The 26,165-nt window shown below is 43.0% G+C and overlaps 3 protein-coding genes across 3 annotated transcripts; 1 reads left to right on the plus strand and 2 right to left on the minus strand.

The window, feature by feature from the left end:
- Window positions 1-1,038: 1,038 nt before the first annotated feature.
- Window positions 1,039-11,552, plus strand: pptc7a (protein phosphatase targeting COQ7 a). Its single transcript, XM_086111666.1, has 6 exons — window positions 1,039-1,557; window positions 5,091-5,270; window positions 7,470-7,668; window positions 9,476-9,599; window positions 9,677-9,806; window positions 10,001-11,552. The coding sequence occupies exons 1-6, from the start codon at window positions 1,356-1,358 to the stop codon at window positions 10,057-10,059; spliced, it is 894 nt and encodes a 297-aa protein (XP_085967792.1). The 5' UTR covers window positions 1,039-1,355; the 3' UTR covers window positions 10,060-11,552.
- A 49-nt stretch (window positions 11,553-11,601) lies between these two features.
- rad9b (RAD9 checkpoint clamp component B) lies at window positions 11,602-20,684 on the minus strand. The gene is made up of 11 exons (XM_086110818.1): window positions 20,585-20,684; window positions 17,949-18,019; window positions 17,731-17,862; window positions 17,516-17,630; window positions 17,320-17,419; window positions 15,471-15,577; window positions 15,224-15,330; window positions 14,145-14,209; window positions 13,889-14,005; window positions 12,294-12,468; window positions 11,602-11,923 (listed from the first exon to the last, which is right to left on the minus strand). Exons 1-11 carry the CDS (start codon window positions 20,682-20,684, stop codon window positions 11,804-11,806), a joined length of 1,209 nt encoding a protein of 402 aa, XP_085966944.1. The 3' UTR covers window positions 11,602-11,803.
- LOC147204668 (ubiquitin-conjugating enzyme E2 G1-like) lies at window positions 19,338-25,315 on the minus strand. Its single transcript, XM_086111668.1, has 6 exons — window positions 25,137-25,315; window positions 22,654-22,756; window positions 22,472-22,569; window positions 21,725-21,903; window positions 21,512-21,618; window positions 19,338-20,999 (listed from the first exon to the last, which is right to left on the minus strand). Exons 1-5 carry the CDS (start codon window positions 25,177-25,179, stop codon window positions 21,532-21,534), a joined length of 510 nt encoding a protein of 169 aa, XP_085967794.1. The 5' UTR covers window positions 25,180-25,315; the 3' UTR covers window positions 19,338-20,999; window positions 21,512-21,531.
- Between the last annotated feature and the right edge of the window lie 850 nt (window positions 25,316-26,165).

The following is a 26,165-nucleotide window of genomic DNA, read 5'->3' on the forward strand; positions in this document are numbered from 1 at the left end:
ACATTATCAAGGAGGAATTTCAAATCTCATTAGTTAAAGAACAGTCCCATTGCGACTAATGTATAGTTCAGGTTTTATCGTCAGCATTATTAATTCTGATGGCTCCGGTCAGATTAGATTGACACAGCAATATTGAACATCCATTCATCCATCCATTTTTCGATCCGCTTTATCTTCGCGGGGGTGGGGGGGGGTGCTGGAGCCTGTCCCAGCTGTCTTCGGGCAGTAGGCGGGGGACACTCTGAACCGGTTGCCAGCCAATCACAGGGCACACAGAGACGGAACAACCATCCACGCTCACACTCACGCCTCGGGACAATTTTGAGCGTTTAATCAGCCTGCCATGCATGTTTTTGGAATGTGAGAGGAAACCGGAGTACCCAGAGAAAACCCACGAAGGCCGGAGCTGCAATCGAACCCGTACCTCTGCACTGTGAGGTCGATGCGCTCAACACTCGCCCACTGGTGAACAGACAATAGACATTTTGGCAGGAAGTAAAGTGAAGTAACAATACTTCCACAGTATAATACTGAAGCAGTGCAATCAATACAAACCATGGAAGGAAGAGAATAGACTGTTGGGAAGAAATTAATAGTTACATGAAACAAGTACGGCTTTCAAAGCATTTCATTCATCTTACCAAGTCACTTCATGCAGGGTGATGACGGCAGGGCTGTCAGTATAAAGCACGTGTTAAGTGAAGTTATTTCTAAATTCAAATAACAAATTAATGTAATGTTAAATAAAGCTAAATATATGTTTCGAATCTTGTAAATGCTTTGCCATTCACGGTCTGGGTCTCCGTGGGGTCACGTGACGTCACATTGATGTCGGTCGGTGAAGGTCGCCAGTTGGACCTCTCAGTTCAAAGGGTTGTTCGCTATGTTCGTGCACTTGTCCTCGTCGAAAGTCGAAAAATGGAATTTCCACCTTCCCCGACTGCAGCATAAGTTCAAAAAGTACTGCCGTAGTAATGACTCCTTATATGGTATGGGATGTTACGTAAGTGTGATGACGTCAAATAAGTCACAGGACCGCGCGAGCTGAGCTGTGTGAGCGAGGGACACAAAGTAGCTGCTCTCACTGTGTAACGTCTTCAAAGCTAGCAAGGAGGCACTCGATGCAGCATGGCCGCTGCGGGCAACGACGGGTAGCACTTGCCGGACGGAAAGGACAGCGCGTTCCTGTGATTCCCTTCGCCTTATAGTCGCGGGACGGGAAGAGAGCGCCGTAACACCGAGCTCATCTCCATTAACCTGCGTCTTACGAGTCACCATTAGTGAGCTCACAAGAAGCTAAGCTAGCGCGACCGCTAGCTTGGCCGCCTCCGGAGGTGGCAGCTGCTTCGTGGGGGATGTTGTCCGTGCTGTCGTACGGGAGACTGGTTGCCAGAGCTGTCATCGGCGGACTCTCGCAGACGGACGGCCGCGACTACAGCCTGGTGACGGCGAGCTGCGGCTTTGGCAAGGATTTCCGTAAAGGCATCCTCAAGAAAGGAATGTGCTATGGGGACGACGCGTGCTTCATCGCCCGACACAAATCTGCTGATGTTTTGGGTGAGTCACAGACTGCATTATGTTTCTTTATTTCTTGTAGTGCCTTGCTACGGTACGAATGCTTAACAGTAATGAAGTATAGCGAATTCTATTTTGTCAAAATCCACGTGAAAAGCAAGAGCAGTCACTCAAGGAGCATTTGTTACCTGCGAAATCATGCCAGACCAGTCTAGTCAACGATCTGAAACTGGTCCATTTGATATTGAAATTTGCCATTTGTACCAGTGTTTCCCAAACTCTATTGAGCCAAGGCACAGGCGTTACATAAAAAAGCCACCAAATGATGATGCGGGGTGGTAGTGGAATAGCATTTAATTGATCTGCCTAATACTATGCATCGCTGGATAGATGAATCAATATAACATTCTTCAATTAGTGGAGCCCGGTTTTCAAAGCATACACCTTGAAGCCGCATTTAGCTTCTCTGCTGCACTCAGAATGAGGTGTCAGCAGAAGTGAGGTCAGCCCAAAGTGGAAATGCTTTGAAATCCAGGTTCAAGGCCATGCTTTTTTCTGCCACATTCCAATTTCACGATATTGCCTTTTATTAATATGAAGAAAGCAACCTTTTACTTCTTTCCTTTGCTTATAAATATCTTATTTTTGGGGTCTGTGAAAATGTCCTTTTTTTTTTTATCTTTGTATGCATTTCTATATTTTCAATGTCGTAATTTACATGAGAAACCTTTCCTCTCTTTTGGCGTTGCATGTCTTCAGCTGCTGCATTTGCAGATGCTTATAGGCTTTGTGCCTTTGTTTGCGTGAAGCACATTGAGTTGCCTTGTGTATGAGATGTGCTATTTACCGGTACATAAATTTGTATTGCTTCCTAAATAATTGAATTCAAAGTATTATACGTGCACGTGGATGTAATCCTGTACGAAAACATTCAAACAATATGAGTACATGGCTGGAATCCTCTCTAATGGATTACAACCAACAATGTTAAGATTAAGATTAAGATATCCTTTATTTGTCCCACACTGGGGAAATGTACAGACTACAGCAGCAAGATTGTGGGTAGAAAGAAGAAAAAAAACAAACACCGTTCAATTAAGTGCAATATAAATACAAAAATGGATCAGGTCGCAGTGCTATTTACAATTGTTTTTCACGTCATTTAATTAATTTATTATTATTATTATTATTTTTTTTTTATTCAGCAGCCTGAGAGCAGTCGGTAGGAACGAGCGGCGGTATCTCTCCTTCTTGCAGCGCGGGTGTAACAGTCTCTGGCTGAAGGAGCTACCTAGTGCTGTCAGGGCGGGCTGGAGGGGGTGGGAGGGACTGTCCATCATAGTTGTCGATATCATGTGCAGAGTGGCCGACAACAGAACAGAACTACCTTAGCAATGACAATGTAGGACACCAACCCACTACGACTTTTGCTCTCAGTGCTAGCGGGAATACATGGACCAAGTAGGTAATTGCATTGTGCACGGTTTACAGCACGGCACAGCATCGAATTGCAAACAATGACGCGAGGCTAATAACCGCAGCCTGTATAGTTTACCGTTCTTTCAATCCCGGTGGGTCTCATCTCCAGTCCATGTCCGGCCATTCAGGCACAACATTTTCTGCATCCTGAGCCATCTGGCTTGTACATGTATGGTCCGACATACATCTTGCCCATAACCTCCTCTTCCTCCAACTCTTCAAACACCTGGATCCCCTCAGATAAGTTTGAAACGTCGCTTTCCGAATGAATTTCTGACTGGCTTTGTACACTTCCACAGTGAGCCCCGCTATTGTTGTCTTGATGTGACGTCACACTTCCAGGTTTGTCGCTCGTCAGGATCTCACTTCGGAAAACGATTACTTTGTCAAATTTCTGAAAGAATTTTTTTTTTTCATGCTTTATTTAATGTATTTTGTCTAATTACTTGTGACATAAAAATATTTAGTTTGCGGTTTTCTAAAATCACTTCACTGTTGACCTTTAATGTTATACAGCACCATTCCGCAACAGTAGTTATCACAAGGCGCTTTCAACATTGAACAAGTCAATTACCGGTACTCTTCCCATGGATTATACAAATACTGTACTTTATTTACAATTGATAAGAAATCTAGCTGAATCCCACGTGAGCGATTACATGATGACTCGGGCATGAAAAAAGAAGTCCCTCTCAGGAAGAAAGTTCCATCAGAACCCAAGTTCTGTGGGGCGGCTGCCTTCCTCTGCCAGTTGGGATGAGGTGGAAAAACGGTGTTGAGGGACGGGAAATTGAAGGAGAGAGTAAACCGGATAGAGGGGTTGAGCAGCCAGGGGAGGGGCGCGAGAACAATTGGCCACGGCAATCGCCATATTATTAACTCATTCACTCCCAAAGACGTTTTTAAACGTCTTTCCAGACTTGGTTCAGAATTGGCTGGTACTGAATGAGCCAACAGTCCTACGTGAAAGCTTTTCAACTCTGGCAGGTATGATTTCTTCATTTTTCTGTCATTTATCACACCTTAGTGTGTGGACTCACCAAACTTAAATGGGAACTCCTCAGATGAACACACATCCGTTGGAACAAAAATTCAGGCTTATATGTTAAAGAGCATAGTTGTACATGTCAAGCCTGCACCCTGACTTTCGCAGTTGTCATCTAACATCGCACAGTGACGGTTGTAGTTGGAGTCCTTCTGGAAAACAATGAGAAACGAGTGCAGACGTTATTGTGTAGAAGCTCCTGTATGGGACCTACTTGCGCCATAAACGCAGATGCAGTCATACAATTGGAGAGTTGAACTTGAACCTGCACATGGTTTGTAGTAAGAAAAAAAAAAAAGAAGAGCAGTCTGCTTGGTCAAAGGATTATCCCGCCTTGACACCGAGCGTGTCTACAACCTGACAGATGTAAATGGATAACCACCGTTGTGAACCTTGGGTTTAATCTGCAAGTCGTCTCCAGCCTGCAAATCTGTCTTGTTGCTGAAACAATCACTTGTTCATGCCAACACGGGAAGTTTAGAATCAGGAGAGCCTCACAGGAAGATTTTTTTTTTTGGAAGTTTGTTGTAAAGCAGCCCACTGTCTATTTTTGGCAAAGGCTGTGCAGACTCCGGCGCCCTCCATGTATGGTCAGGGAGGTCGATTTTGGGAATAACAAGGCTGCTTTTTTCTTCTAGGAAAATCTATTAGTCTTAAATAACACAGCGGATTCTATAACATAGTCTACTGCAGAATGCATTTTCCTTTAGGGGGAGGGGGTCATTATGAACAACAGAAACGGAATTGTTGAATTATTTACATTGCATACAATCCATATGTATTCATGTAGCGCTTTCACAAGAGCTGCAGCTTGAGCGAACAAGGGAACACATTTGTCATACAAGCGTAACAGAAAATTGAACTGCTGGTTGATGAGGTTCCCAACATACAAAGGAAGTTTGCTTTTATTCTTTGTAGTCTCATCAGTTTGTTTCTCTTTTTCATCACAAAAATTACATTGACAAAGCCCAACAGTAAATTAGATGCTCACCAAGGTCAAGTCACACCGTATTTTCTCATGATGGTTTGCCCCCTCTGTGTGTGACTGTAGGTGTGGCAGATGGAGTGGGAGGCTGGCGAGACTATGGCGTGGACCCGTCGCAATTTTCCAGCACTCTGATGAAGACGTGCGAGCGCCTGGTGAAGGAGGGACGCTTTATTCCCAGCCACCCCGTCGGAGTCCTCACCACCAGCTATTATGAACTGCTGCAGAACAAAGTGCCGCTGCTCGGTGAGTGGCATTGCACAAACGCAGCATCCTCTTCAGCAATGGCGCACTCCTCTCAATAATAATCACATTATTCAGTTGAACACACTCATATACTTTGTATCTCCATGACATCCTCTGCTGGACTAGACGTATAGTTTGTTCCCTTCTGGGTGAGGTCAACATCCAGGGGGAAGGTACATATATCATGCATACACCCAACACTTCCTGCTTTATATGGTTTTCAAAATAAGAGTCAAACGAATGACCAAAAGAACCAAAACTTGTCCCAAAGGCAGAATAGAGTGTTTAAAGGGAACATATTCAAAGGAGTTTCTTTTTTTTTTTTTCTTTTGTGGTAAATGTTCCAAGTTATATTTGAAACAAAGGCAGTTTTATTGTTTATTTAAAAAAATCATATTTTAATTATATTATTGATCTTAAAAGCAAATTGTTTGTTTTTAGTTTGAGTTAAAAGAATATCACGGTGCAAAAAAAAAAAAAGAAAAAGGGCCACGTGGTAGCATCTCTAATCATACTTTGTTCCCATTAAATCTTTTTTGCGTCGTGACGACAATCATCCTCCGCCGATGTGGCCGCCGGCTCGGCCTCGTCTGACCTTAAGTCTCGCTTGTTCAGTGTGTCTTCCTCTCGGGTTACAGCACCCGCCCACCCCTTAAGATTGCTTCAAATTCTTTGTGCGTTTTGATTGACGACATGTTCTCTGCTTTCAAGCATATCACATGTCAAGACAGTGGGTTGGATGGTGATTGTTATTGTTTTGTTTTGTTTAGGTTTTAAATCACCAGAGCGTGAAATGACCTGCCCCGTGTTCTGTTCCACAGTTACTTCCCACTTTGCTTCCTGACAAAGATCTGTGCTAAAACATGTAACGTGAGATGCTGAGAAGCAGTACTTTTCCACCCCGTGATCACATGTGCAGTATTGTGCCCTTCCATCGCAGCTAATTCGATGTTCTTTTGAGCCGTCGCGTGCCTTGTATCGTGGTTGGGCAGGGAATGTAATGTAATGCAGACGGGGGTGAGTCATAAGCGAGGCTTTTTGAAGGTTGGTCCCAGAGAACACATTTCGGTGTGTTCGTAAATGAGTCACCAGAAGGGTGTGGCTGGCTGTCGCCTTGTCTCAACCGCAGACTCGTGTTTTGTTGAACTTCCAGAATGGTGAAATCGCGCATTCTCACACGATGCTGATTAGTGTTGTTCAAAATCATTCCAGCGAAGAAGCAGGACAGGGACTCATAATGTGTTTCCATCACAATGTTTAAAGGACCTTAATCGTGCTATTTTCGGCTTCAGAGAGGGGTTGCTCTCTGTTAATTATTTTGGCCACTGCCGTGGCTTGTTATTGTGTAGTGGAGGGGTGGCCATCCTTTTTTTGATAGAAGTTCTACTTTTCAAGCCAACCAACCTTCCACGATCGACTGTGACCGCACGTGTACGCAGGCGCGCGCGCCCGCCATGATGAGCAACAGCCATGACGGCCCCTGACATGAACGAAACAGGGGGAAAAAAGTATATACAAGAGTTCGTGAAAAGGAAATCACCGCCTACCTTAGTGGGAGACCTGGGACGCACTTTTGCAGTGTTAAATGCATGAACATCGCTATCATAACTCACGTGTACCGTTTTAAAAATGCTTCTTCCGGGCACTCCAGATTAGCATTCTTTGCCAGTGCCATCGCTGAATTGCAGATGAATTGACATGATGACACCACGTCAATTGGATTGGTTGTGACCACTCGCCATCTCGCCTATCCTGAGTCTGATGTTGCTCACCGTGGTCCAAGGAATGCTCAGGGAGTGTGTGTGAATGATCAGACGCATGGACAAGTAGAGGGAACATTGCACTTGTATCCCTCCTTGGTTGCCTAAGGCGGAACTTTGTTCCAGCTGTAAGCAGAAGTTCCAACCCGGTATCATACAAGCTCATAAAAGTTCATGGCTTGAGGTTCTACTGCCTAAGCTAATAATCAGAAGAAAAAAAAATGGTCTGGTTACATAGCATTACAAGTACAAGGATCAACCATCATAATGTTGCCTCATAAAGAAAGCATTGGATTCATCCTCTTCAGATAAGTTGGAGATGAGAAATGTTCACTTGGCAAAGAAACACAGATCATGTTGGTTCTTGTAATATTTGCTTTGTAACAGTGTTTTCTTGGTGCATGCATGTCTGTCTGTCTGTGTGTGTGTGCCTCTGCAGGCAGTAGCACAGCCTGCATCGTGGTGTTGGACCGCCAGAGTCACCGGCTGCACACGGCCAACTTGGGGGACTCGGGCTTCCTGGTGGTTCGCGGGGGGGAGGTCGTCCACCGCTCCGATGAGCAACAACATTACTTCAACACGCCCTTCCAACTGTCCATCGCTCCTCCCGAGGCCGAGGGGGCCGTCCTCAGTGACAGGTGCGCACAAAGAGGTGCACTCGGGACAACTCACCGCGACATCGCAACAACAGTAAACCTGATCCCTGCCGCCGACTGAGCTCTTGTCCAGCTCACTCGGTGCAAATCATGTCCATAACCATCGGAGCAAAATCCATATAGCGACGTCCATTTGGGTCATCATCACTTAGACCCCTCTCTAGATCAGGGAGGAGGAGGGGCAAGGCCGAACAGAGGAAACAGCAGTGCAAACAGGCAACATAGAGTCTAACGAAATGCAAGAGTATACAAATGAGTCTTAAGTTGGCTTTTAAGCATTTCAGCTGAGGTAGCTGCTCTAAATTGCGCGGGGAGGGCATTGCAGAGCACCGGAAGCCGCCGACTTTTCTTTTTGGCTCTCTGAATCCCTCAAAGACCAGCGTGTTGTGAACGGAGAGTTCGGGGGTGGAACATACGGTGTGATTAGTCAACGACATGGAAAGGTGCTAAGCCGTGTACGATTTTATAAATAAGTCTCATAAGCTTGAAATCGCATCTCAAATGGACCGCAAGAACGTGCAAAACTCCACACAGGAAGGCTGGAAACCGGATCCGAAACTTGGACCGCTGCACTGTGAGCTGGACATGCGAACCAATTCAGCCCTTTTCTTTATCATACACTTGACAATTACTCCATACAAAATTAAAAGCATTTTTTTTAACCAACCCGCTCTAAAAGCTAATTAAAACGACTGAAAATTAACTAAAAATTACAATGTAAAATCCCAAACTATTCAGTAGTCAGCAGGTACTCCAACGTGTCACGAACTGAAGGGGAAAAAAATACAACAAAAAACCTTTTGATGTACATCTGGCAGCACCAGCACAAACAAGTTTTTGCCATGGTTTCAGTTTCATATCACCAATTTACGATTTTAAAATGATCTCTTCAGGTCATTGGTAGTTGCTTGCATGCTGCCACCCACAAATATCTTTGCGTCTACTTTATAACCACTCTGAATTGACCCATGCTGAGTTTAAGCAGATTTGCCCGCTGAAATGTGCACCGGGGTTCAGACATAAACAAAGAAACACACATTCCACCGTGGTTGCTCCGTGACCGGCTCTTAGCAAAACAGGTTTGTTCCTCACGCAATGTTTTGTCAAGGTACTCCGGAACAGACGATCGGGGTCCACGTGCTGCCGTGTCCCATTGGCTCGGCGTGCCAAAGCAGCAGCGGGCAGCGCTCTACTGTATATGCCAGAACGGGCTTTGGACGCTCGCCATGCTTTCCCTCTCACCGGGTCAAAGTCTGACAGGCCAAGTCCCCGCAACCAGTCCAGTCGAGAATCGTGCTGATTGGTTGGAGATAAAAGTGCCACAAGTTATTTTGTTTTGACGTCTTACAAAGCATTAACTCTTTTAATCATTAAAGATGTTGCAATGTGGTATTGACCCTGCATACCCCCCAAAAAACCTTCCAGTAATAGTAAAATATAATGACAGGAGTTAGCGGTCCAGTGAGTTTGTTAAGGCAAAGGGCTTTGTAAGACTCAAGGGTGATTTGCATTGGGGCCTCTTGTTGCTGCCTCCTTTGGGGGCTTTAACGGCTGGCAGACAATTTTTGGGAAGAAGAGTTCCTGTCGTGTGAACGTGCAAAGTTCCTAGTCAAGTACATTGTATAAAAAAAATTAGTTTGGCAGCTCAGGAGAAATGTGCTCACAACTGTGATGACGGTGTGGGTACGTTTTTTTTTTTTAAGTATTCGATGTACACTGCAAATAAAAGATCACTTAGCAATGCATGCAGTTTTCCCTGCCTGACTCAGCCGTGCGTGCACATCCGCAGCCCGGACGCAGCCGACAGCTCTTCCTTTGACGTCCAGCTGGGTGACATCATCCTCACTGCCACCGATGGCCTGTTTGACAACATGCCTGACTACATGATCCTGCAGGAGCTGAAGAAACTCAAGGTGAGAAGGCTGAACACGCAGTGCCGCGATAGGACACAGAGGCCGCGCTTCCATTTCTTGTTTTCCTTTGTGCTCAGAGCGCCAACTATGAGAGCATTCAGCAGACTGCCCGCAGTATTGCGGAGCAGGCCCACGACCTGGCCTACGACCCCAATTACATGTCACCTTTTGCACAGTTTGCCTGTGACAACGGACTCAACGTTCGAGGTGAGTGTCCACAATGAGACACCCTAAAAATGCTGGCGCTTGTAATCGCAGACCTGTGGATTAACCCACAATTGAACACGGAAATTGATTTGGTCATTTAGATTCATGTATTATATAAAAAAAAAAAGCCATCAATAAATAGACATTTCATGTTTCCGCATCTAATGTCAATTATTTTTGCTGTGTGTATCCAGGAGGGAAGCCAGATGACATCACAGTGCTGTTGTCCATAGTGGCAGAATACGCTGACTAGGTTCAACACTAGACTGTGACTGGATGGACTGCTTTGTCTCCTGCTGGACAGGATGAAGGACTCAGGATGTCAGATGTTTTGGGGGGGGGGTTTCCCTCCCAGCATGCCGCAGCTGTTCTTTACCCCAAACCTTAGCTGACCAGGTGGATGTAAAAACAGCAGCAGGCCCTAAAAAAAAACTTTGCAAACTGCAATGCTCCCTCTGTAATTTTTGTGCGAGCAATAGAAGTCACATGATGAAGCGTCTTTGAGTGTTTAGGCAGACCTGGGAGGGGGTTGGACTCTTGAAAATGTTCGAGCGGCCCCGTTCTGGGCTGCCAGAAGGGACGTTTACGCTTCATCCTTTCTGTTGAGAAAGGTGCTTGCACATGGTGCGGCATCCTTCAGGCTGGTTAAATGGATGCGTGATTCTTAGCAAATTTTATATATGGGTGCAGAGAGCAGATGTTTTATAGTTTGTCGTCCTTGTATCTTTGCAAAAAACCCTTCCTTCCTGGGGCAGGTTGAAACAATTTGATTTTGGGAACTGCAGCTGCCTTTCATATATGTAATATTTAATACAGCGAGGCTCTGACATAATCACTTTCTATTCCATCAAACGTGGTCTCCCTTTAATCCCACTGCTGCTGTGATTGTAGTGTTCGTTTGTGGGTATGCGGAGAAATTGTGGCAAATTGTATGAAGAGGATGCGAACGCTGAAGGCCCCGCGCTGGTCACTAATGGTGTGGAGGCTTTAAACGCACAACGCTGAAGACTCATGGAGAAAAAGCAAGTGTATTATTATTTTTTTAACTTTATTTAACCAGATAGTTGACTTAAAACATCAGTCGGCATTTTCTATTTGTTCCCAGGGCACCATAAGATGTTTCTTTTTACATGCATTACATTTAGATAATGAATTTGCTGCACCTCTTTAGTCAATTCTTTCTGTGTTGTGTGATAATGACGTGCCTTGTATCAGCTGTTGATACTGGCACACATAATTCCTCGAAAATATTCCTTCTGTGCCAGTTTGTGAGCACGAAGCGTCAAAACTGCAAGTAGCCATGAGATTAAAATGTCCTCGTCTTGCCCCACTTGTCTTAAATAAATGTAAGTTTTACCAATACGATATGTACTTTCCGAAAATTAACTTTGCTCAAGTCGGTCACAAGCTATGAGGAAGAGTGATTAAGCCATCAGGGTAAGATTGCACGAAAGAAAATTGGAAGACAAAAGGGAGGCAGAATAAAGCAAAGCAGTGAATGTCACGTTGAAAAGCATTGCAACATGTCTGGAGGACAATTTTAAGTAGCCTTAATGTGACCAAGCAATTTTCCCGTCGGGCGGTACGGCTACGCCGGACTATGGAGCAATTGTTGCTTCCCGCCCAGAAGAACTTTTCTTCCTCCTCTAGACAAACGAGCGCATGTCTGTGTATTTTGGGTGTACACGTCAATGCCGATCTGCTGTACAATATTGAAATAAAAATAATGGTATTTATTGAAATTGAGGCATGACTCTGATGTGTTTCAGTTGCAGACACACAAAAATATACACTCTTAATCTCAACATTTTCCTTTTACTGTTACATAAATGCTTTGAATTTCATAAGCAATAAATAACCGCAGCAAATTTAATAACTACATCCTTGAAAGAATGAGTGAACAAGGTGGTTTGAAATCAGATCAATAAATATTAGGACTGTGAACAATTAGACAAAGGAATTAACTTACAATAAATACATTTAGGGAACACTTTTTTTTAGTACTCGGGGCTTCTTGCCGAGTATTTGTCCTCCTCCATGTCACTGTCGCAAGCCAAAACAGTCACACACTCATCATCCTGCTCTGATGACAATCCCCGGAACAGGAGGGAGCAGACCTTTGGAAGCAAAACGTTTGTTAATGCAACCGATGCAATTCAACATGTCAACGGGACTTTGCACTATCACACCTGTCAAGTCAGTACAGCATAGCAGACAGAAAAAAACATGGAATTCCCCAGCCAGTATGACTCACATCTCAATGATTGCATTAGAATCTAACTTCGCTGTGAACAGAATTAAGTTATTCAGCACCTTTGGAATTTCAAGGTGCTCAAGAGTTGGGTCATTCACACCATGACAGTCCCCCTACCACAAGCGTCCTGAATTGTGGCCCGGATGTGACTCAGTTTACTGTTTCACATTGGATTTTTATGTGGATGATGAGATGTGCTGCAGTTTCCCTCATGTGCTATTGGGAACACTTACCGCGGAGGAAGCGGGACTCGCAGTCACACAGGGGTTGCCAAGTCGAAGAAGCTTGCGGTTATGAAGCTCCAGCAGAGGGGTTGACGGAATGGTGGGGCTGCCCTGGCTGGATGCAACCATTTTCATGCCAGCACAATGACTGAGGCGTTGATCTCTGGCTGCAGCATCTGTACGCCTGTCAACTCAAACATGTTTCTTGTTGAACGACAGGAATGTTTTGGTAAAGAATATCAAATAGGGCACTCAATGAAATTGTTCACATTTTCAAACATTTGTGTGCTGGTTGTGTTGAGTTTTGTCAGCTGATGCACAGGCACTGTGCATTAAACTCAGAACATGTCTTGAGAGAATAAGCAAACATGACGATATGAGTGCCAATGGCCAAGAAGAGAGTACTAACGGTTTCTGTGATATTACGGCAAACTGGAAACGCATATTGGAAAAGAAAGACATAAAAGATCTGGTACCATTTTTACAATCGGTGAACCTTATTACAGAAAGTATTTTTACATATGAATGCTGTTAAAAGGGCAACATTTAAAAGCATTTAAAAACAAAAGTCTTTAAGACATTTACAAATCCCAGATTTCATCCCACATTCCATAAAAAAACCATGCAGGCCAGGTTAATGGAACACTCTAAATGTTCCCTAAGTGTGATTGTGAGCCAGAATGTTTGTCGATACATGCAACCAGTTCAGGGTATACCACGCCTACTGCCCGAAGACGGCTGGTTTAGGCTCCAGCAAGCCCACGATCCCTGTGAGGATAAACAGATTAGAAAATGAATGGATGAGGGAGATGTAGGTTCATCTAGTTATTGACACACCTTAATTGAACTGTTGTCATTTAGGGACATTGAGAAAAAACGTCTGCATAGCCATGAAAGCCAACATTTGGATTCTGAAAAATTTGACCCAAGGATATACAGGCTGAACGTAAAGGTCTTAAGAGGGACCCTTGAGGGACCCCATGTCATGGTCATTCGATCAGACTTTGCTCGGTAGACTGTGTGTAGTCTAAACAGTATAAATACAGGATTACAGCAAGGAGTAACTAGATAAAAAATTGGATTATTTATTTGCATATTATTTGTCACTGTCACTGTCCTGTGACGCTTGTAGGGTTACTTACATGAACGCAATTTGGGCGTTTTACTTGCTCCTTGAAAGTAAACACAACCTAACTGGATGTGTTTCATTTGAAATGTACATGTCCACAAAAATCAGCTAACTACATTGTAGCAGAATTGGCTCCTTGGGCGTAGAGTGAAAATCAAGCCTGAGGTGGAGAGCCGAGTGGGGGATTACGTGCAGTCAACCTTCCAGAACAGGCCCGTCAATGTGCCCTACTTGTCTCCTTCACAGATGCAAGGCTGGCTGTAACACTACACCTACTTAAGAATCTAAAAGGAGCCAATGAGAGCCAAGTAGCATGACTGGGTGCCAGGAGAGAGGCTCAGGTAGAGCCCAGTGGGAAGATTGTATTAAACTGCTAATACGCAATTGCAGCAGACCTAGACCAACAATGGTGAGATCTCTCCAAGTGTCACAAATATCGCACGTAGAGTTTCATGGTGGTTTCTTTTCATCATACCTCTGTGAATTTGGGTCTGGGGTATTTGTTGGTTTGGAGGGGCCTCCGGTGTCAATCAAGGTAGCCAGCACCAAAGTGGCCTCCAGGACCGTGTCCTCCACAGAAAAGCACACAGGCCTATAAACACGGAACAATGGCTGTACTGAGAATCACAGAAATACATGTAAAAACAGAACATACATTATTTTAGCCAGAGTGTATTTAAATGAGTCCAAAAAAAGCACATTATTTTGTCATGTGTTGTGCCAAGACTCACTTTCCTGCAGCATCAAATTGGACTGAAACTGCTAGGCATTGCATTTCCGCAAAAGAGAAAAAAGCCTTAAAAGACAAAAAGGTACAATATGTCATGGCGTGTCATTTAAGAGCACATGCGATAGATCTGACGTAAAAAAAGAGAAACGCAGACAAAGAGCAAGCTGGCAGTCAGACACATTCCAAGATTACATTCGGGACAGACGCAAGTTGTGGGCGTTAATGCAGGTCAAGTCTGCTTAATTGGACTAACGCCGTGGCCGTTTAGCCACATTTCCAGAGGGCCAATCAAGTACCTTTGTGTTTTCAAAGTCAAGTTCACTTGTGCTATTTGGATTCTGTTACAAATAATTCACTATGTACAAGGGCTGAACATTTCATCGAATTCAAATCGACTTCGCAGTGTAGCAAAATTGAAATTTCAAATTGCAAAAGGTAGCAATTTGAAACAAAACAAAACAAAAACGTCTGCTTCATTCCAGTCAGCATGATTATTTGTAAACATTGTATCGTCTATTTGTAGATATCTACAGTATCTACATAAATTCAGTGCTTAAGTGCAGTCCAAAAAACAAGAAAACTTGACGTGATAAAGCCACCGATTTGTTCGGATTATTGTTGTCATCTAATTTATGGCTGAGTGATTTATGTTTATACCAAACTTGTTTGGTAGAATTTCAAGAAGCATATAGAATCATCTTTTGTGAAGAGGCGGATAGCCCTTTGCGACCGTACTTACTTAACCTTTTTGTTCAGAATGGTGGTATTTTTTTAATGGTGATACTTGCCACAATAAATTTGCCAACCACTGCTCTACAGTGTATGCGCCCTGTGACTGAATGGCCTGTGGCCTCGCTCTAAATCATTTGTAATAGGCTGCAACTTGCATCAAGCCAAATGAGGACGAGCAGTATAGAAAAAGGATGAAGGCATGTGTAATAGTATCACTTAAGCGACAGTAACTTCCATGACAAACCTGGCAGCATACTGTAATGCAGCGAGCCAATCACATGCACATACCGCACCCACACCCAAACATTTGACTCTCATGTGACGGGCGTCCACAAATAGCGGCGTTACCCTCAGCTCCTTCAGACAGAAGGTTATGGCCGAGTCCTCTCCGGACAGAAAATAGTCAAACTCGTCAGGGTGTAAGGCCATCTCGGTGTACGTCAACTTCATGTGATCTGCGACAGAGGCGCAGCCAATTGCAGTCAGGCCTTTGCTTCAATCTGATCCCTCACATGAAGTCATCATCGAGTGCCCATTTTACAATATGACTTCCTCAAGAGGGCCAGCGATAGACCACCATGTAACATTAGCTCACCATTTCTTCCATCATGGTAATTCCTCAGACTGACTCGGACAGGAGTTATGGAGAGGGTGACTTCCTCCTGAGATCTTTGGAAATGCATCACCATACTCGCAAGAAGCCTGCAGAGAATAGCAAAAGAAATTGATTACATATGCATGCCTAAACAAGCACAGGACGTTTTGTTTAATGCTGCTGCTGACTTCCGCAATGAATGTGATGATGATTTGCCAGCTTCTTAAGCTTTGTTATTGTGATTTTTAAAGGAGAAGTCAAGTGAAAAGTTTTCAATGTTCAATGCTCCTCCACTAGTGTGAATGCAGCTTTCTGCTTCATATTGGAATATGAATTAAGCAGCAAAATCTACCTGTTTTAATCCATCTCAGGAGTCGACTGAAAATGACATCACGGTTGCTCGGGGCTCAGGTAAGGAACTCGATTGGTAGCGCTCGCGAGTGGTTTCGATTCTATTTGGCTGACAGAACTTTTTGTGTTAGCCTTGGTTGCTCTGATTTCCCCCACAGGGTGCAATTCGGGGACCTCCCTTTGAGTTAAATGGTCACAGGCTTGGTGGAGCCTATCCCAACTGTCTTTGGGCAGTAGGTGGGGTACACCCTGAACTGGTTGCCAGCCAATCGCAGGGCACACTTAGACAAACAACCATTCAAAAAACGAATCCTGCAGACTTGGCCCCCCTGCCTCCTTATCTAAAGCCAACAGTCTCGTACTTAGGTCTTAAACTGGACAGTGATTTTAAATTGGACCGGCAAATCGTGCTGTTGTTAAATGCAGCTTCTTTCATCTTGAGCAGCTGACTAAAATGAAGCCCATCAGGCGTATCCAGTTGGTCCAAAATGCTGCTGCCTGACTCCTAACCATAGCTCGAAAGGGGGAGCACATAACTCCTACTCTGGCATCCCTTCACTGGCTCCCTGTATATTTTAGAGCTCTTTTTAAGATACTTCTATTTGATTTCAAATCTTTAAATGGCCTCGCCCCACCTGACCTCTCTGAGTTCCTTCACCCCTACGCACTTGCCCAATGCCTCAATTCTGCAGATAAGAAACTATTAGAGGTACCGAGGACAAATAAAAGACTCAGAAAGTCTGTCATTTTTAATTTGAAGCATGTACACAGCTTATATAATTATTGCCGACACTAGTCCTTCGCCGTTCCATGATTACAATCCATCCATCCATCCATTTTCCGAACCGCTTAATCCTCACTAGGGTCGCGGGGGATGGAGCCTATCCCAGCTGTCTTCGGGCAGTAGGCGGGGGACACCCTGAATCGGTTGCCAGCCGATCGCAGGGCACACGGAGACAAACAACCATCCACGCTCACATTCACACCTAGGGACAATGCTAGAGAGTTCAATCAGCCTGCCATGCACGTTTTTGGAATGTGGGAGGAAACCGGAGTACCCGGAGAAAACCCACGCAGGCCCGGGGAGAACATGCAAACTCCACACAGGGAGGCCGGAGCTGGAATTGAACCCGGTACCTCTGCACTGTGAAGTCGACGTGCTAACCACTGGACTACCGGGCCGCCCTCCATGATTACAAATGACACAATTAACTAGTTTTTGCCCCTTCCAGTATGGAAGTAAATGCTCTTTTCTGATTATATTTTTTTATTTAAGTATTTTATATTTATAACATGGAAGACCTTTTCATAAAAATACCTACTGCAATTCTGACATGACTGCCATATTAGCCTCGTTTATCATTTAATGTCACAATTTGTCGGGTGAACTTGAACCAAGCAAAACCTGTGTTCAGGACGGACAGACGGACAGACGGACAGATAGATAGGTAGATAGATAGATTAGATAGATAGATAGAGCACAGACAGAAGTGCTTGCCTAGCAGGACCCTTTAGCACATTGGAACAAAGATGAGAGTCAAACACAGCCTGTAGAGCTCCACTCTCCTGGTAATATATGTTGTGGGTTTTTGTGATTCCTAGGGGGGAAAAAAGATACCCAAAACTAAGTGAGAACACAGTGCCACCGCGTGGTGAAAACTTGTACTAACGGCATAAAAGATACGATATCCCACCGTGCCGACAGACAAACTGTATCATTACTGTGTCTTTGTGGGGGCTGAATGATATCTGACATCGCTCTACATTCCGCTCAATTGAAGTCAAGCATCGGAAAAGTGGTAGCAGAGACTTTAAAGCAAATTGGAAACAAAAAACAGCATTTCTGTCAATCTTGGTAGGGATATATGAGTATGTTTTCAATCGACCCTTTCTTATGTAGTTGCGTTACCTTGATTTGCAGCTTGCATTTAATGGATTCACTGGCCTGCGCTGATGCCAGGCTGTAGTTGTGGAAGAACATTGGTGAAAAGGAGAAGCAGACATATGCAGACTGAGATGAATTCACTGATCTCAGAGCCAGCTGTTTATAAAGAAATAAAAATATGTTGAATATTTATACCGAAGGAAAAAGATAAGACAAGCCAGCTATTATAGAGCCCCACTTACCCCTTTAACCGTGGGATCCAACCACAGCCCATGTCCAATTCGTGAAAGTGCATGAATGGCCTTTCCAAAAGCTGGAATACATATTAAGTCAGCCGTGTTTTTTTAATCAGTTTTCTGTGAGTCAGCTAAGTAGTAAGCTACACTACAAAATGGAATTAAAACGCTAGCTCGTATGATTGGTGTCGGGATAGCATGTTCACACGAGCTAGCGTTAACTTGCTAATTTAAGGATACAGTTGCTTGTAGAAAAGATAGCATAAGAACAGAATTTAAAAGAAAGAAGCTACAACTCCAGTTGAATAAATAAAATCCACATCTGGCAACTGAAGTCCAGTATTTAACTCGCTTTGACAAAATATTACCTTTTATACAGTTTCCTTCAAGAGTGCAGTTCATTTTCACAGAGTGACTGCTTGCAGACTCAAGAGACAATCAAAAGTGAATTGGAACATGACTTTAACCATGAGTAAAAACAAGGTATTTTGCGAATCATCTCTATTTATATATATATATAGATACACACACACACACACTGTATAGCTATTTTAATTTGAAAATATTTGTAGAAAGAATTGCAGCATGCACTGTATTAGCATTGGCGAAGTCAGAAAATATTTTTAGCTCCAGAATATTAAGGATAGCAACCACATTGAACACCAGTTATCTGTAAATATATTTGCTTGAATTCTAAAGATAATACTCAATTTGTATACTCTGAGTGATCCCCCACTCCCAATCTTGGGAGGAGTTATGGCATCAAATTAATCTGAATCTTGCAAAGCATGTACATTTGTATCACAAACAATTGGAAAGCCTATTGATGCCATTTGTGAATATCCTGGAATATAAACAAATAAAATATTGATAAATATCATATTGAATAAAATTTGTTGAAAATGGCACTCCACAAAAAAGATATTTTATTCATTCACGGAGAGAAATTAAATAAAAATAACAAAATACAATAATTTGCAGCTCCTTTTCAACATATGTTCAATTGAATACACTATGAAGGCAAGATATTTAATGTTCAAACAGACAAACATAATTGTTTTGTTGCAAAAAGGTTGCTGTGGATGGAACACTCCACTCAAGGTGCATGTCTGGGGCGTTGGCCCCACCCTTGCACGCCCCTGCCTGTGACAAGCATCAAGTTAGATTTTTTTTGGGGGGGGGCGCGCGCGCCTGTGGCAATAGGGTCCATTTTGAACATTAAATGATTTGACTGTGTCGTGTATTCAGTAAATATAGCTTGAAGAGATTTGCAAATCGTAATGTTTCTATTTGCATTTTACACAATGTCCCAACTTTATTGACTGGACTCAACTGGGGTGTGTAGAGCAAGATTCGGGAACGCAGAGCAAAAATCAAAATGTTCAAAGAACCCACTCATTTTACACACTTTATTCAGCATCACGTCCAATATACATTGCAATAACACAAAATGGAAAACAAAACAAGTAGCAACCTTAGAGGGTGGATTACCTGGACACCAATTTCAGAGCATATTGCTTGATGATGTTTTGAAATATGCACCAAATCTGTGCAAATACAGTGAACACCGGTCCGAGGAGGTCATGGTAGGTGAGAAAATTCTGACATGATCATCAAGTCTAAGCAGATACTGTATATCACATTCACCCAAAATGTACATTGTAAATGATGTCCTTCACATATTCAACTCATTCAACCCTGATTGCATGTGCCAAAAATCAGTGTATTGGTTTTGATGCCATGGCTTAGTCATGGGCAAGTCCATTATTTATTGAGGTGGAAAGGGCCGTTTTTTGACCAGTGTACTCTAAACGTCTTATGCAGGATTGTGTCTTTCTCTGATGACAAACGGTGTTTGTGTCAACTTCATGCATAAAGAGAATAAAAAACCAAATCCTGACCATAACGTGATACATGTTGTCGAAATGTGCATTGGGAAAAATGGAAGATGAAAGTTTTACCTCCCAATCTACCTACAGTTCTCAGCATCTAAACCCAAACAAATGTGAAACGTATTACCCACAGAGAAAGCCCAATGTGCAACAACATACTAACAGCTAATCCAATTCAACAACGGAGCCCTGAAACATCTCCGCTTTGAGAACCGAACAACCAGATTGAGGTAAATTCAGATGCCACAGCAGTACACACTACACAGCCAGAATAATCACAGCTTGTACAAATTTTTTTTCACCCCGCCCGCGGATCCTTTCTGGTTGCGGTCGTTGAAAGAAATCATCAGTGAGGAAGAAAGACCATGAGGAATATTAAAAGTCTATCCCATCCAGTGTTAATTGCAACATTAGAATTGAATCCTGAGAAGTTGGCACAAACCGAGTGTTTAATGTTCGCCATGCGTGCGCAAGTCAATATACGAGACAGTGGCTCTCAAAGCAGAGTGAGCCGTTCCGTTCACAATGACAAATAGCAACGAGACGCAAGAGTTTGAAGGGATCATGCACGCTTGAATCATCGCTAGACCCTCGCATAGATAGGTAATGCTAGCAGGTGGGGGTGTGGGGGACCCAAAACAAAACAAAGTAAGTGCCACAAAAAAAATGTCCTCTCTTTCTGAACAGGAAGCAGAGTGAAGGAGTAAAGCCAATAAAAGGCAACGGTGAGTTTTGAAAATCCACACTCACATCGATGAACGACGATTATGCTGGGCTGGCATGTACAGAATGTCGCTGAGAGGGCAGGCGGTGACGTAAAGGTAACAGGCTTTCGTTTGTTCGACTCCATCTTGACCATTAAATTGCATAAGAAACCTGGTAGTATAAAGTAGAAACTGTTCAGCAGCAGATAAAAAAAAAAGCAAGTTAATTTACAGTAGTGACATATTTTACATCATTAGTTTTCCAAAATAAATAAAATTAAATATACAATTCCAGGTAGGAAGTAAGTGAATTTCGCTGGTAGTGTTTCTCAAATTTGCTCGTCTTGTCACAAACCACAACCGCTTCTTGAAACCAGGTTGAAGGCCAACCAATTCCTTTTGTCTTGCGAAATAAGGGCCACAGAAGTCGGACCGTTTCCCTCAGGAGGCGTTTCCTTCAACTGGGGGGAGAAAAAAAAGAAGATTAATTCCAGTCGTGTCCTACATGAAATGACACGAGAATTTTACGTGCGATATTTTGAATTACAACCATTTTTGAATTGACCAGGTGCAGATTCATGAATCTCATGTTTTGAGGTGACAAAAATTGCTTTGAGGACACTGGGACATTTGTGAAAACATGTTTTCGGTTGCAACACGTTATCGCTGAAAACCCCCCACAACTGACTGGTCACTGAATATCACTTCATCCGTCGAGTAGTTATTGTGCTGATGAAGAGGTTCCAAATATCAAAGCATTAAAAACATCCAGGTGTGCAACATGCAGAAATCATTGGGAAAACAGGTGCGGTTTTGGTGCCAAGTCTGTCGAATACGAGTCGTTTGACTATGTTTTCAGAAAACATGAGGCGTGACATTTCATCCAACAATGACATCATGACGAATTTCAAATGGCAACATCACAGAAGTATAAATTCAACGACGTGTAATTGAACACTTTTTGCATTCTTACCCTGGAATTCACAACGTCTTCTAGTCAAAGGCCATCTCTTGACTTTTTCTTACACAACGAGCCACTTTTCTCTTGAATTCACCATTTGGGTCCTCCCGCCACTCTTTCTGGGAACGAAACATCCAACTTTGAACGCCAACATCGCAAGGATGACACCAGAAAAAGGCCGAAGAAGGTCTTCCCAGCATGAGAAGCGCACACGGTTCAACTCACCGCGGCATCTACATTAGCTGGTGAATCGCTGTTGGGGTCCGCCAACATGGAGATAACGCTAATCATGATTGTCTCAACCGTATGGATGGGCAGCCAGCGCTCTTCGGGCTTCTCGTAGCCAAACTTATCCTCTCCGGGCTCATGCAGGATGGAGATGCACACGTCCCCATTTTTTGCAACTGTTTGGGTGCACACGTGAGAAGAATTGTCTGTTTAAGGTTGACTTAAAAGCTTAATGTGGAGGATGCAGAGGAATGCAGCACGATTGACAGGTCATGTGATGACATGTTTTTTTTTTGTGTGTAAATCGAAATTGAATGTCTCTGCAATTAAAAGTTGACAATAAAATATTCATCGCATCAGACCCACCTGTGAAGAATTTTTTTTAAAATTACGCGAGTTATTTATTAACCAATCAATCAACCCTTGTTCTGCCAGAATCATTTGATTTCCACAGACATATTGGTCAATTGTATGCTTCCAGCTTGGTGGTGGGAGTTTGGAGAAGGCCCTTTTCTGCTTCAACAGAAGTGTGGCGAGCGCGCAAAGCTCTCTTGGGGAATGCTGGGATGAGTTTGGGTGAAGTAGAGCAGAGACATCCAACATCAGTATCCTTTGACCTCACAAATGTTATTTTGGAATACTACTGGACACAAACAAATCAAAATAGACAAAATCGATATACTATGGAAAAAGGTCCACAGATCATCCAAACCTAGTGCGTGCTGGTGACTACTGAGCATTTACCGTTCGGGTGCCAGATTTCAGTTATGAACTTCATCTTTGGAGGTCGAAGAGGGTAATCATACGGGAAGGTTAGATACGCTTTGAAAAATCCTCCTTCACTGCAATAGAAAAGATTATCAAGCGAAATGGTTGGGAGAAAAAAAATATATAATGGAGAATGTGTCGAATAAGTGCTGACTTACAAAAGGGTATCTTGGGGTCCAATAATCACAACTTCCCATTTATATATGTCGTCATCATCTATTAGACCTGCCGAAAAACCCTCCACAGGGTTCTTGTTGAGCTCTGAAATAAGAGACAGAAGGGACGTTTTAAATGAGCAAATCTAACATTCAAGGTAGAGCACCTTTATGACAGTTGTGCAAATAAATGCTGCTCACAAACAAACTTGAACTTCCGCGGCACATTTACAAATGACAGTGGAGGAGCCACATCCAATTTACAACTCCGGCAGAATTTGGTGAAAAGTCTTTCAAAGAGACGAGGCAACAGAATATCTCGTGACCCCTCAGTTTTGCAAGCAACACAGGGTTAACTCACGGCAGGTTTTGATTTTTCTTTGGCCTTCTTGCAACACTGATTTCAAAAGATGGAGCCATCACTATGGATTTTGAAATGCATTGTTTGACAAATAAAAGCCCAAATTCAGTACGCGCACAATTGTTTCTTGATTAAGATATCAAATTATTGTGAGAACCACCTTAAACAACAAGGCGTCTCTTGGAAGAGTTGTTCCAATTGTACTACTGACAACGTTTTTGCTTGACGATCTCTTTAGAGCAACTGGTGGCAAGAACATTTATTAAGCAATTCGCACAGAGCAAAATTTGTTAAGCAATTCGCACAGTGCATTAAAGGACATTGACGACGAATAGGTGCTTGTGTCTTGCACCTGAAGTAGGCAGCATTTTCACAGCCCCGCTTTGTTCAGCGAAAAGGTCAGTGCTGATGGACAGTCTGTGGCTGGATGGATGCATGGATTGAGGAGCCGACGATGAGAAGAAAGGAGCGTCAGCGCAGAGCGCCGATGCGTAGGTGGAACCGGGAGTCGCGGCTTGGAATTGAAGCGGACTTACATGGGGCGGGAGAAGAGAGCCAATCTCTTTTTCGTTAATGGATGCTACAGCTTCTTGTTGCTGTAAAGCTTAGCTTGTAGCAGACGTGTGCACATTGCAGCATGACGTCTTTGATCCACTGGTGAAAAGGACACTTTGATTCGCTCCTCTTTCATCTATAACTGCTTCAGACAAATAAGTGTATGCAGGAAAGTGGTTGTGATTGCGCGATTGTCTGTGTCTCATGTGTTGTTTTGTATTATTTTGTCATGTTTTTGTTAACTTTTCTTTTGATAGCGGCGCGGACAGCCGCAGCGGCTCCTCTTGTTTTATGTGAGAATTTTCATCTGTGCTGTATGTTACATGTTACACATACAGTACATTTGACAATAACGTTTTATCCAATCCGAATGTGATGATTCTTGCTAAAATCTCTACCGGAATTTCTAAATGGGGGCGGGGGAGGGGGGGGGGTTTACAGCAACTTCAATAATTGTTGAACAAACCATCATCATTGCCATCTGATTTCAAAAGTAGTTATCCATCAGTTGTTGTGCATATGTAATAATATGAGAATATTCAAAATATGTCTGGTCTCACAGGCATAACGGACCTCTGCAGTAAACCATCACGACAATGTGGTCTGCGACAAAAATTAGTTTGACATCCCTGCTTTCAACATCACCTGTCCAGGTTGAGATTATGATCTTGACATCTTGTGGGAGTTCCATTTTCCCCACTATATCTCTGCTCACCACTGTGCTTTTTTTTTTTTGGTTTGATTTCACAGGTTTGAAATCCATTCACATCTACACAAAACCACACCCACACCCACACACGTATTCATACATATGCTAGAGGTCTCCAATTTGGTGTACGTGGATACCAGATAGCCCCCCCGAGGACCACATGAGTAGCCCGCGGGCAAGAGATTTTTGATAGCTTTTTGGACTGGGGTGAAGGCAGATTGATCGGGAAAGTCATTGTGCAAGCTGCACGCATCGTGCGCCCGCGCTGCATCCTTGTAAATGAGTGGGACTCGCATTTTTTCAAGCATCCCGTGGAATGCTGTTAATACAGTCGATGGCTGTCAAAGAACGCCACCTGGATAACAATTTGTTTGCGATTCGGAGTCAGCACGAACGAACTGCGTTGGTGCACATAAAGCAAACGCTCGGACGAGAAACATTGAAAATAATCCCATAAAATAGTTCATTTGTAATTTGACACTCTGAAGTCTTACATTTACAAACGCTGCGATTTGTAATGCTGTATCATCTGCTAAACATGATTAAAGGTGATCGGTCCCTGAACTGGTAATTCCTTTGTTCTGTCAGCTAACTAGTGACGAACTCGCTAGCCCGTTAGCAAGGCTACGTTGCGATTGTGTTTTAGTTTCTGAAATGGTTAGTCAACCTATTAACTATGAAAATTCGGTTTGTCGTCAGACGCTAACAGCTATGTGTTACTGCAACTAGAAGACACTGTTATATTTGCATCTCTGAGCTTCACACGATAGCTTTGCGTGGCAAGGACCCGAACGTAGCTTATACCTACGTAAACTTTACATTCGACTACTTTCCCCGCCGTACACAGTGATAATATTTTACCTGCAAGCTGTTTTCGAAGAAGCAACGCTGATTGTTCGGTCATGGTATGTGTACGTTCTTGAAAAATCGGGTTTTCTGAATCCTCCCACAAAAATTAAAGCTAGCCCAGATTTGCTGCCTGCTGCCGATTTCCCTCTCTGTTTTGACACACGGTTCAGCTGCTGGTTTTGGCGAATGCGCATGCGTGCACCTAATCGAGCGCTTGCGAGTGTCTGACTGCGAGTGTCTGACTGCGAGTCCCCATCGCATTCAAAAAGATGACGTTTTCTCCTTCAGCTTCGCCCATACCGATGCGACCGTGTTGGAAAATCCACTCAATGGCAAACACCACCTGTGAGGATTTAGTCATTCCAGTTCACAGAATGAACAAATAAATTTATAAGGGAGCCATGACAAGCATTGGAAATAAGATACAAGAAAAAATGCGTTTTTAGTTCTTACTATTTTGCTCAGCAAATGTGGCATCCCAAAACAATGAAATGCTATTTGTGGTTCTCTAAATGTTATAGTTGTACAATAGGCTATTTGCTTACACTACTGTCTGAAGATGTTTTAACCCTGAATTTATCTTACAAAACAAATGTATATCGACAGTGCCATCATGTTTTGATGGCGTAAGAATGCTGAAAAAAATTAACCCCACATTCTTTGGCTCGAACGTGTGACATTCAGCGCACTGGTAAAAGACACAATTCAAATGAATGTATACATAATTGTAACTGCGCAGTACTGTATCAATTTGTAGGCAGCGTTACCGTTTTAGATTGTTTTCTCTTATGCGCAGTGGTTATTTTGCCGTGACCGATATATTTAAATATATACATACAGAGAGAGAGAGAGAGAGAGTATATATATATACAGTATCTATCTATCTATCTATCTATCTATATATATATATATATATATATATATATATATATAGATATATATATATATATATATAGATATATATATAGAGAGAGAGAGTGATAGAGAGAGAGGAAAAAAAGAAAGAAAAATAATAACTTATATTTAGCTCGTCTGGATGTG

Source organism: Hippocampus guttulatus, chromosome 5 (assembly GCF_054856545.1).
Source record: "Hippocampus guttulatus isolate MCC_2025c chromosome 5, RoL_Hgut_1.0, whole genome shotgun sequence".
Taxonomy (NCBI): Eukaryota; Metazoa; Chordata; class Actinopteri; order Syngnathiformes; family Syngnathidae; genus Hippocampus; species Hippocampus guttulatus.

Excerpts from the sequence above, each read along its gene's own strand:
- pptc7a (XM_086111666.1), top strand. The coding sequence starts at position 1,356 with ATGTTGTCCGTGCTGTCGTACGGGAGACTGGTTGCCAGAGCTGTCATC. Across the intron at positions 9,600-9,676 it reads AGGAGCTGAAGAAACTCAAG|AGCGCCAACTATGAGAGCAT; the intron begins GTGAGAAGGCTG and ends CTTTGTGCTCAG. Across the intron at positions 9,807-10,000 it reads CAACGGACTCAACGTTCGAG|GAGGGAAGCCAGATGACATC; the intron begins GTGAGTGTCCAC and ends GTGTGTATCCAG.
- rad9b (XM_086110818.1), bottom strand. The coding sequence starts at position 20,684 with ATGGAGTCGAACAAACGAAAGCCTGTTACCTTTACGTCACCGCCTGCC. Across the intron at positions 17,631-17,730 it reads AATGCAAGCTGCAAATCAAG|TCTCTGCTACCACTTTTCCG; the intron begins GTAACGCAACTA and ends TTTGCTTTAAAG. Across the intron at positions 15,331-15,470 it reads TTACCATGATGGAAGAAATG|ATCACATGAAGTTGACGTAC; the intron begins GTGAGCTAATGT and ends CCTCTGTCGCAG.
- LOC147204668 (XM_086111668.1), bottom strand. The coding sequence starts at position 25,179 with ATGACCGAACAATCAGCGTTGCTTCTTCGAAAACAGCTTGCAG. Across the intron at positions 22,570-22,653 it reads GGACCCCAAGATACCCTTTT|TGAAGGAGGATTTTTCAAAG; the intron begins GTAAGTCAGCAC and ends TTTCTATTGCAG. Across the intron at positions 21,904-22,471 it reads TGAAATCTGGCACCCGAACG|TTGCAAAAAATGGGGACGTG; the intron begins GTAAATGCTCAG and ends GCACCCAAACAG.